Below are 11,203 nucleotides of genomic sequence, written 5' to 3' on the forward strand. Positions count from 1 at the left end.
CCCACTGCTCCGGGTGTGTGTTCACTGCTGTGTGTGTACACTTTGGATGGGTTAAATGCAGAGCACTAATTCCTAGTATGGGAAACCATACTTGGCCGCATGTCACGTCACGTCACTCAAATCAACCTGCACTTTACTGTACGTCTGTTAGTTTAAAAGAGAGGGAATAAAAAAGAAAAACAGAGAAGAAAATGAGAAAAAGACAAACAGCTGTGCAGAGTTTGAGACCTGAAGTCTAATCCAGAGGTTTTCAAAGTGAAAGTGTGTTTTTCACATTTACACAGTGTTTTTTGACATTTACTTGTAATTTATTGTTTAACCCTAAAACTGGCAACGTATCCTGTGGGATACAAACATTTGAGAGGCTGTGGGGAGAGGCAGGGAAAGTGTAGGTCCCATTTCTTGGTTTCATGTTGTAAGGGTGTTTGTTGTGAATATTTAGATACATTGACTTTGTTCATACATTCTTTGTTTAGCTCACGGGCAGCATTTAAAACTGCATGGCCACCTGTAGTAATCTACTCACCCTCCTATAAAAGTTGGTCTAGTTGACATATTTACACACGTTGGAGGGGACTTACCTGTTTAAAAAGCTGTTGTTCAGCATTAGCTTATTAGGTTTACATTGACATTTTATGAATTAAATGCTTACATTTTTTGTAACACATATCGTTGGAAAGGTCTGACAGTCAAGGTTCCATATTTGGTCATTGTTTTGTAATAGAAGTGATATTGTGACAGAAAATTATTGATTTGTGACAGAAAACTGCATCAAAAGAATTTAATACAGTTTGGGTGTCACCCAGTGGTTATTTTTGGTATAGTGCCCAAACAAAATCTCACAGGAACCACAATTTTGGTGATATCAACTTCAAATTTGGAACATAACTTGGTTAGACATATGGCTTAGATTTTACAGCAATTTGAAGTGCAACATATTTTATAAATTATTTATTTTATATACAATTTAAAAAATAGTACACTGCATTATCTTTACTGCAAACTTAAACTTCTATAACTTTTTTATACTTTCTTTTTTTGAAATGCTCTTCTTTAAAAAGAGACCAACCTTAGGTCTGTATTCCAAAGCGTTCAGGAATTACAACCATGTTGTAACAAGCATTGATAAACAAGTGTTCTGTTTTCAGTGAATTTATACCCCCAAACTGGCAACGTATCCTGTGGGATACAAACATCAAAATCAAAATTAAAAGTCATGTTTTGAAAAAAATGATCAAGTTGTATTATTTGTGTCCCAATAAGATGGAAAATAGCAATAAATTCATTTTCTGATGTCTCTTTATGGTCTTGCCATTTTTAGGGTTAATTATTTATTTTACTGATAGTGAAATCCACCCTGCTCTAATCTAATCTGATTTGGTACAGCACACAGTTTCTGATCACACTCATTATGTAATTCCATTACGCCACTCAAGTTGGAGTTTATGAAGCAAATGGCATCAATTGATGTACTGTCAAAGCGTATTCAGTCATATCACTACAAAACCAGCAGCATGCATTCATGAGTTTGTTTGCTTTCCTGTTTAAATCTTTTAGTCACTCTGTAAACAGCTACGCTTTGTTTTTCTAACTTATTTAGAAAAATATTATTTTATGATCATAATTTTATAATCTCTGACGTAAGAACCTCTGATCAGACTGAGGACTGTTCTTTCACATACCGCTCGGATAGAAACAGATGAGACACACACAAACACAGATGGGAACATATCGACCTTTGTTCAGACTGCAAACAGGTGGTCTCGCCATTGTTGCTTACATTGTTACTATAGCAGCAGACGCAGATGGACCAGATATTGGTGATAACGTTTGAATAAGCAGATCAGATTTCATCATTTGTAAAATGACAGTGCAAACAGTGTGGCAGGATTTGAAAACTAATTCAGATTTGTGGACAGAGTGAATAAAGCAACAAAGAGAACAATCCTAACAGAACTAGATTAGGTCTGGACGCATCCATAAGATTTAACTCACCTCATACAAGAAAAAGAATAACTTAAAGACTTTATCTACATGCACTTATTTTGGCCAAAGAAATAAAAGAGAGATATATCATTTTTGCTCATAAGCAAAAATAAGTCTTTGTTACAGAATGTGCGTGTATGTGTTTGCACATATTGCACTTATGTCTTACCATCTGGAGATCATCAATTCGAGTGTTGACTCCAGCTGCCATTTCCTTCCTCTCTTGATGGGTCTCAGGACAGGGGTACAGAGATGCCCGAAACCTAACATAAAAATATTGGTAAAATATATGAATATGGAATACATTAATTTCAAGAATATGTCAAATACACACTACACTATCAAAATACACTATCAAAGGTTTGGGGTGAGTATTATAGTGAGATTTTTTTTTTAAGAAATTAATACCTTTATTCAGTAAGAATGCATTATATTGATCAAAAGTGACAAAGAAAATTGTTACAAAAGATTTCCATTTCAAATAAATGCTCTTCTTTTGAATCCTGAAAAATGCATCATGGTTTCCACAAAAATATGCACAACTATTTCAAACATTGATAATAATAAGAAATGTTTAAATTTTGGCTTTTTAAAAATATATTTAAATATATTTTAAATTGTAATAATATTTCACAAGATTACTGTCCTGTATTTTAAATAAATAAATAAATAAATGCAGCCTTGGTGAGCATAAGAATCTTTCAAAAACAATTTTTTTTTTTTCAACCCAAAGTCTACAAAATCAGAAAACAATGTAATGTTTTCAAAATCTCAAACCATTTTCTTTTGTTTTGGTCACTCTGTACTGAGACTGGGCAGTGATGCTCTCGTACCCTTCACAAATCTTCTTGACTCTGTTTTTCAGCTGGTCTCCCTGGAAGAAAATGATGAACACAGATTTGTGCACATGGTCTCCCTGGAAAAAGGACAAAAAAAAAAAACATAAGAGAAAGCTCCTATTAAATATACAGTTAATAATCCAAATTATATCTTGAAAAGTTATCTTAAAAGTTATTTATTTTTATTTTTCACAGGGGAAACTGACTGTGGCAGGGTCCTCAAGTGGGTCCTCGATGTCTGCCTGTCGCAGGAAGACATTTCCACGACAAACTCTCCAAAGCATCCTCTCGAAGGTGGGAATCCTTTCTCTGCCAATCACCCCTGCAACAAACCTGCAACCAGCATCAAAGGTGAGTGAATTATGTCAGTAATCTGCACATCTATTACTGTGTCATGTTTCGGCCCCCATGTAATAACTGATCTGCATCTTATATAGCAAATACTATATTATATTAAGATATGTCCTCATTCCTCTTTACTTTCATCTCTTAACTCCTCTGATGGTGCTTTCCTTACATCCAATGCTCTAAATGGAAAAAGTGTGTTTCATGTTAAGTATTAAAGGCATACCAAGATTACTGATCACAGATCAATGACAAACCCACTGGCATTAGCAGCAGTTACATAAGAATGTGTGTTAAATCCATCTTTATTACTTCAATTTTACTTGCATAAACCTATTTAACAGCTACCTCTCCCTCTGTACTGTGATTTTTACAACTCAATCCAGAACAACATGACCATATTACTACCAACGAAACTGCATTGATGCATTTACTATCCACATATACCCTTACATTTAGAGCCATTTAAAAGACCTGTTATGCATTCTTCTAGAGCTGTGGCAAAGAAGAAAAAAAAGGCAGGCGGATCAGAAACAGAGATCAGGAAGTGTGCAATCCCCATTAACATCTCAGTTTCATCCAAGCATATGCGCACATACAGAGAAATTGAATTTCTTGTGTTCAAGCAGGCCTGCTTCAGTGATAGTGACCGTCAAGAGATGCAGTTTGTGAGGTAAAATGATACACTGAAAGCATTTCAAAAGAATGAGTTCAGGCTGCACTGTAATTTCCACATATGAAGCATCCATGTTTTAGCAGTCCATAACATAGCTTAGTAAGACAGATATCAAACCCACTGACATACTCACCCAAGCCTAAGAGGAGCGGCACGTCCAACCTCATTTGGATCCAGTAGAGTTGACGACTCTTCCAAAAGTGCAGGGTCTTCCATCTAACAAAAAGGAAAAGAGAACAATAATTTAATTTATTTATCTCTTCCTGTAAAAATAATCTGATTTTGAATCAAAGTTCATTGTAGTGTTGATAATATTGTTTCAGGAAACTGATTTCTAACAAATCAAGGGCCCTTTACATACAACCGGGCAAAGGTAAATTAAGGTATCAAGCTGTTGTAGTTAACTTAATATTGATCGATGTTGTAATAGTTCAAAGCTCTACATGTTAAGGTACAGTACTTCTTTCATATTACATAAATAAGACAAATGTATGTTTAACGCAAGTTTTCAATGAAATTACTGTTTAAAAATGGATTTACTTAGAGGATTTATTAGAGTAAATCTTGATATTTAATAATACTCAATCAGCTGACAACTTTTACCCAAAGCAAATTACAATACATGTTATTACAGGGAAAACCATGGTGATGTGCCTAACTCAAGGGCACTGGGATTGTAGCACAGGGATTGGTCCTTGAATATTTTGAAACAGCTGTATTTTTTTTAACCACTGAGCCACACCACCCACCACCAGCCTGTGAGAGAGCCCAAGTTAGTGGAAGTGTAAAGTGAATGATTGCATGACAGCTAACAACTTAACTGCTTGCTCTCAAATTATCTTTTATAACTTGTAAAAGAAATATATCACAATAAAATGTTAAAGTTCAGATCAGTGTCCAGGAAGCACAGAAATGTATGGTCAAAGAACTCCAACAGGCTGAAAGACAGAAAAGAAACACCCTGGTAGTAGCCAATTATCATGGGCACAAAAGACTTGAGCATTTTTTTACAGGTTCAAGAAACGTGTGAATAGGGAGTCGAACACCTTGCAGAACTGGTCTTGGGAAGGGCAGTGTGACTTCATCACCAGCGGCTGAAATTCCTGAAAACCAGGAATTCAGAGAATGGCCTTTCAATCTGTTAGACATGCATCTGTCTTTGTCAGCTTGAACATTATCACAGACATGGGGAAAAACATGGTTCCTCTGTTTGTGTTAGAGTGTTTGTTGATTTGACTACTGAATGGTGTTAATTATTTTGATCTGATACAATTTCAAATACAACCACTGTATGACATTTGTGAGTAAAGGCCATTTTACACGGTATAGGGGAACAGTGAGTTCCCAGTTCAGGCTAAATGGAAGAAAAGTGGAACATGGCAACATGAAAAACAACACAGAAAGTGGCACCGCAGTAAAGTTAAGCCCAACAATACAGTTTCTGCTAGCTTTCTTAAATGTCACATGCCATTGACCAATCCAAGGTGATTTTACTCACAACCAATGAAATAGTATTTAGCTTTTACTTGGTCAAAGAACAACATTGAGGAGAGGTTTATTGCAGTATTTTATGGCTTCATTAGCCATCATTTACATAAACAATATAACAGTAATCACCCCGTTCAGATGCAGCATATTTTTGCTCAAGCTGAAGCAGCAGCAGATATTGTTGTGGTTGCACAGGCACGTTTCACACCGCCTCTCAAGAGTGTGTGAAATGGAAGAAGACAACTAAGACTGCAAGATTGCAAGCAAAGTAAGCCGCCTATCATGTACCGTGTAAAATGCCTCAGGAAATACCACAGGAAACTCTAAAGGATTAAGGTTTTGTAAGAGATGAGGTATTACAGACCTCATCAAAGAACTGCTGTGTTCGTCTGAGGATGTGCTTAAGCTCAGTCAGCTCCAGAAAGTTCTTCTTCAGGGCTTCCTGGTTGGTGTTGATCTCCTTCAGCTCATTCTCCAGCTTTTCAAAGGTGGCCTACAAAAAGTGAAAGAAGGACACAACTGATTAAATGCATTCAAAACTTGATTTTATTCTTTTTTTCTGTGATGCAAAGCTGAATTTTCAGAAGTCATTACTCCAGTCTTCAGTGTCACATGATCATTCAGATATCATTCTAATATGCTGATTTGCTGCTTAATAAACATTTTCTGTTATTATCAATGCTGTGGTTAATATTTTTCGTTCAGGATGCTTTGATGAATAGAAAGTTTAAAAGAACATCGATTACATATAATTCAATATGTTTAATCCTAATGAACTACTCTAATCAAAATTTGAGTATTGAATGACATAAGAATATTTTACATTTACATTTAATCGTTTAGCAGACACTTTTATCCAAAGCAACAAAAGACTTACAAATTTGTAATCAGCAAATTCTCTCCTCATGCACCATCTCTGAGTTTTAGCACTGTGCTTATCACAATGTTTTATGGGATGCCTTCTCATTAAAGGATACAATGCTGCCTTAGAATTTAGGAATAAACTTTTCATCATACCTTGATACAGTGCCTCTGTAGGCAGCTCATAATGTTTCTAAACTAAGCGATTTTAATTATGGGTTCTTTTTATTTCTAATTCTCATTTTCAGCCTTATTTTGAGTTGTCCATGAAGTTTTTATACCTCCAAATCAATCATGTCTCGTGGAAAAGGGACCTCTGGGTTCTCCCCTGTGTCTACAACAGGTATGTTAGCCTTTTTGATTTCCTTCTCAACAAATCCTTGAAAAGAAAAGAAAAAATGACCAAGCAGAGAAAACAGAGCCAGAAACAGAAAAGGAGAGAAACAACATGTTCTTGAACATCTTTCCACTGAATTTAACCAGAACTCATGATGCTGTGTCAGCAATGATTTTCAGCTCACTACATCAGCAATGCTAACTCAATAACTCACTTAGTTTGCGGTCCATCTCCTCACACCGACGGACTTCATTCACAAACTTCCTCTGGAAAACGTTCACATCGGGGTTCAACTGCAATTCAATGAAAGCGAAAAGGTCACTGACCTATTAATATACAATTACCATTCTCTCAAAGACAAGGAAGCCACATTCACACCCAGGGGTGTAAGGAGAAACTGCAAAGTAGTCATATTCACAACAGATCAATGAATCCACATGAAATAAAACAACACTGTTGGCTGTGAATAACTAGATGAGGGTTCAAGAATGAGTGAGTGCTCTTAGGCCACACTGAGCAATGTTTCACAATCACTTCCTGTATGAGGTCATAATGTTTGTGTATCTGATAGCCATTTAAATCTTCCCCAATTCAATTTCATCTGGTCTTAGTCTCACACTCTCAAAGAATACTGAATATTCTTTGCTCTCTATCTGTTTCCCTTTCCAGTAGCATTGAAATCAAGTTTGCATGGTAAAGCAATGCTCAAAATCTTGTATGCAACACATCTGTACTATCGCATAATCATCAATGCTGCAGGGACATTAAAAGTAAGGAAGGAATTACAACACCACTGTACATGTCTGGCCCTGAAGCATTTCTGGTAGTGGCATTTTTATAACCAAAAACTGTCAAAACAAACTGAGTAGTGCAAACTCTTAGAGCGTTGCTAAAACAGAGCAAATATGATATGAAAATAAACATAAATGTAGCGCAAATACTGGATCTTTAAATAAGGAGGCAACTTTTCTCAAAGGGCATCAAATGTTTACCTGAAGTTTCCTTGCATCATATTATTGTAGACTACACATGAAAGTCTATGAATGTGTATAAGTTTTGATGCTTATTTCTTCAGTTATGCTGACATTTGTTGACAATGACGTCAATGTTACTGCCATGAGCCACTATGAATGAAGCGCCACCCTCTGTTGTTTTGAATGGGTTTGACAATGAACAGTGAATGTTCCAGGAATTAATAACCAGTGAATTATGACGTGGTCTATACTTACATCTCTGAACTGCACCATGCCGACCTCCCCCAGCTCACTGACACAGCAGTAGGCGGACTCAGACTGGAGAAAGAGCTGGGCCAGAGTCATCTCCTCACTGCGAAACAGCTCCCCCATAATGCACTGTTCTCTACCCAATGCACTAAGGGGAGAATGTCTGAGGGAAGAGGAAGAAAACACAAATGCTAATAATATAAATACAAAAGGTTTCACATAAACGGAGTAATATTTCTGTTTGACACCAAGCACAGTGGTTAAGCCACACTGATTGTGCGAATGTAGAGTTTACTTTAACCAAAAGGAAGGAAGGCAGCCCTTAAAACAGCACGTCAGCATTTTTAACCTTAACAATTCTGATCTGTTTACTGATTCTGTGCAAATTCTGTTATGCTCACAGTCCAGCAAGATGACGATGCCACAGATAAATGCTCTGTGACCGTGAGCTGAGCTTCATTGGACACGGCTGATAGTTTACAAGTCATGAGAATCATATGAATGTTCTGTTTTCAAGGTCTTAACATATAATGGTTATCTGACAGTACTGTACAAGAAGCTTGCTTTTAGATAACAGATCAGCAGCTATGAAAAACCAACTGCAAACTAGGGCTGCTCAATTATATTTTGTTTTATACAATGTTATATATTTTAAATGATATAACTTTAAAGAAAACATAACTTTTAATGTAATAATTATATATAGAGCGAGACAGATAGATCTAATTAGTCTAAAATAAGACCAACTATGTTGTAATGCACTTGCACCACCTACTAAACATTGAGGGTAGACCCAAATCACACTGCTGTAAAGGAAAGGAAATACACAAGAAAAATGGAATGTGGCACAATAATAATAATGATATCCCTATTATCTTGTTTTCTTAATCGTTGAAAGCTAAAATCATAATTGCAAATAAATTCTGATTAATCGGCCAGTCCTACTTCTACTCAAGGCAAAGCTTATGCCTCATTTCATAACACCAAGAGCATTATGCATTGCCATCTAGACTATCTTGAACTAATGGCTGCTCATAAACAATAAGACAATCCAGTAAAAAGCCTTAGCAAAGATTCCACAATCTTGTGCCCAGAGGACATGCAAAGAATGTTACGCTTCTTTGCTGTTTCACCATTCTCATGGCATGTGATGCTCCAAAGAGCTGAGAGAATAAGCACATGCTATTTCAGAAGAATGAGGAAAACACACAGGAGCATTCAGCGATTACACAGAATAACCCGATGAACTTTACTTTCCCTGGACCTACCGCTACAACTGCATGGAATGTGCTCTCCTAGAGCAAATCCTGATCTTCTCAGTGAAATGCATGTGGTCCAATCAAAGGAGTGAATTGTAAATTGTAGTCCATTCTTCAAAGCAGTCCTTCACTGAAAGAAGTTCACTGTTCATTAAGAATGATTGTACGATGGACTCCACTCACAGCGAGCGGATTATGGATTAAGCTGTGCCATCATGTGACTCTCCATACTAAACATTACCAACACAGAGGCATTTTGTGGCACGTTAAGACACAAAGAAAATCGACAGAGCAAAAAAAGCCATTTAATATTTTTGCTAGGTCCATTTTACAACTTTTAAGTGGTCGAAATGGGACGCAAGTAGTCTTTGTTTCATAGGTAATTCCACACGTGCTGAATAATGCAGCACCTTGGGGAACTATCAAAATGCAGATACTCTTTCAGCGGTCTCTCTGTATCCTGCTCTTTTTTCCATTCTCCTGTACAACTACATACAGCCATCCCAGCATCATCAGATATCAGTGCAGTGGACCAATACAAGGTCTTTCAAAAACAGACCCTTACAATGAGACATCATATTAATAATGTGAACTCCTGTGGCAGGACGTCTAATCAGGTTTCTTTTGAGTAACTGTACTGCTGACTCACCCAAAGCTGCAATAGAATAGAATAGAAGTCTTTATCACCTCACAAACCCAGGGAACTGTTGAAGCTATGGTTGTCCAACCTATCAGCACAATACCATAGCATACAACAAGGGTTTTCAATCTTTTAGACCCCGTAAAAATGATCATCCTCACCCAAAAAATCCCTGTCCTAAGACCTAAACAGCAGCTACATAGTTTCAAAACCCAATGTATACTGTGAAAAATGTGTAAAATATTATTTGGAAAATGTTTAGTTTCTATTACGCTACATTCTTACGGTTTTTTTTCCTACTGCACTAAGTTAGATGTATTATTTATTAATTACTTTTTACTTTAACAAAATGTTTTTATGATTTCACTTAGTTTTATCTTATATTTTATTTATTTTTACTTTACACTGTTTTCCCTCCACAACATAATGTCATACAGAGATGCCATTCACACATAGAGATTATGTTTGCAGTATATTATTAGCTGCTTTGCTAAATGGTGAGCAGTCAACTTTTTCTGAGCCCTTTTTTTAGAGTATTGTATACTAAACACCTTGCGGAAATTACTTCGGCAATAAAGTCGTATTTTATCGTTGAGCTGTAAGAAGGGGTAAACGCAGACACCGGCTTATTAACTAGCCTGCTGACGGAGGACATAAGTGTAGCTGTCAACCCAAGCTTATGCGTCAACAAGTAGTTAGTAGGGCAAAGTGGCACTTTATACACTTCAGTGTTTTATTGTAACAAATGGACGGGGACTCTTATAAGTTTCAAACTTAAACTTGAAAATGTAAACAGCAGTAACAGAGAGTTAAAGCGCTAATGCTAATTATCACCGACAGGTTGTTACCTCAGATAACGTATTACGTATTTACTCAACAACGCATTCCAAAAAGCTGAAAGAAAACACGCTCTTCTCTTCCAAATACAACTCACTGGACGGTTCAAAACAGTTATTAAGTGAGAATACAGTTATTTTAGCAAGAACATGCAACTTACTGAGTTCAAACAGCTGAAATGGAGAGCTGCTGTCTCTGAATCCTCTCCGTCGCGAGCATCAGCTGACCAGAACGAGGCAGAGCGGGCGTGACGTCACGAACAGGCCAGTCCTGGTCACGTGATCGAGGTTACCTGTGAAGGGTGGTTCCGAAAACAGTGGAAAGGGGAGTGTATATCTGCTTGCTCTCGTACTTTCTTTCCGCTTTTATTTCTTTATTTAGCATATTTCTTATTATGTCGATAAATATTAGCTATCTGTTGATTTGTAAATTAAATATACTGTCCCACAGTGCTAGAGTAAGACCTTCCCAAAGTTTAAAAGGTATTTTTTTCTCTCACTATTTTCAGTGTTCCTCACTCTGTAGTCTGCTTTTCGAATGAAGGTGGTTCCTTTGGTACAAGACCACTTCTGTGGTCTCATTGTCATTGCCATCATATTTTGTGCTTTTGATCCTCTGGGACCAGTCACTAAACTTTTTCTGTTATTATCATTAGGTACAAGGTTCAAGGTTCTTTATTTGTCACATACATATACATGTGATGCAATGTAGT

General features: G+C 36.7%; 1 protein-coding gene across 6 annotated transcripts in view; it reads right to left on the reverse strand.

Annotated features, from left to right (window-relative positions):
* The window catches only part of LOC107690300 (V-type proton ATPase 116 kDa subunit a-like), a 27,710-nt gene extending 16,960 nt beyond the window's left edge, over positions 1 to 10,750 (reverse strand). For 3 of the 6 annotated variants that reach the window (XM_016488600.1, XM_016488599.1, XM_016488598.1), the window contains exons 1-10: positions 10,652 to 10,750; positions 7,762 to 7,918; positions 6,747 to 6,825; positions 6,477 to 6,574; positions 5,699 to 5,827; positions 4,893 to 4,949; positions 3,980 to 4,062; positions 3,032 to 3,158; positions 2,820 to 2,902; positions 2,156 to 2,249 (exon numbers count right to left, since the gene is read on the reverse strand). In XM_016488600.1, coding sequence (XP_016344086.1) covers positions 2,156 to 2,249; positions 2,820 to 2,902; positions 3,032 to 3,158; positions 3,980 to 4,062; positions 4,893 to 4,949; positions 5,699 to 5,827; positions 6,477 to 6,574; positions 6,747 to 6,825; positions 7,762 to 7,878 — 867 coding nt within the window. In that variant the 5' untranslated portion in view covers positions 7,879 to 7,918; positions 10,652 to 10,750. The remainder of the gene's footprint in view (positions 1 to 2,155; positions 2,250 to 2,819; positions 2,903 to 3,031; positions 3,159 to 3,979; positions 4,063 to 4,892; positions 4,950 to 5,698; positions 5,828 to 6,476; positions 6,575 to 6,746; positions 6,826 to 7,761; positions 7,919 to 10,651) is intronic. The other 3 variants (XM_016488603.1, XM_016488602.1, XM_016488601.1) reach the window with 1 other exon arrangement.
* Positions 10,751 to 11,203: the final 453 nt, after the last annotated feature.

This window comes from Sinocyclocheilus anshuiensis, unplaced genomic scaffold (genome assembly GCF_001515605.1).
Source record: "Sinocyclocheilus anshuiensis isolate Anshui unplaced genomic scaffold, SAMN03320099.WGS_v1.1 scaffold461, whole genome shotgun sequence".
Classification (NCBI taxonomy): domain Eukaryota; kingdom Metazoa; phylum Chordata; class Actinopteri; order Cypriniformes; family Cyprinidae; genus Sinocyclocheilus; species Sinocyclocheilus anshuiensis.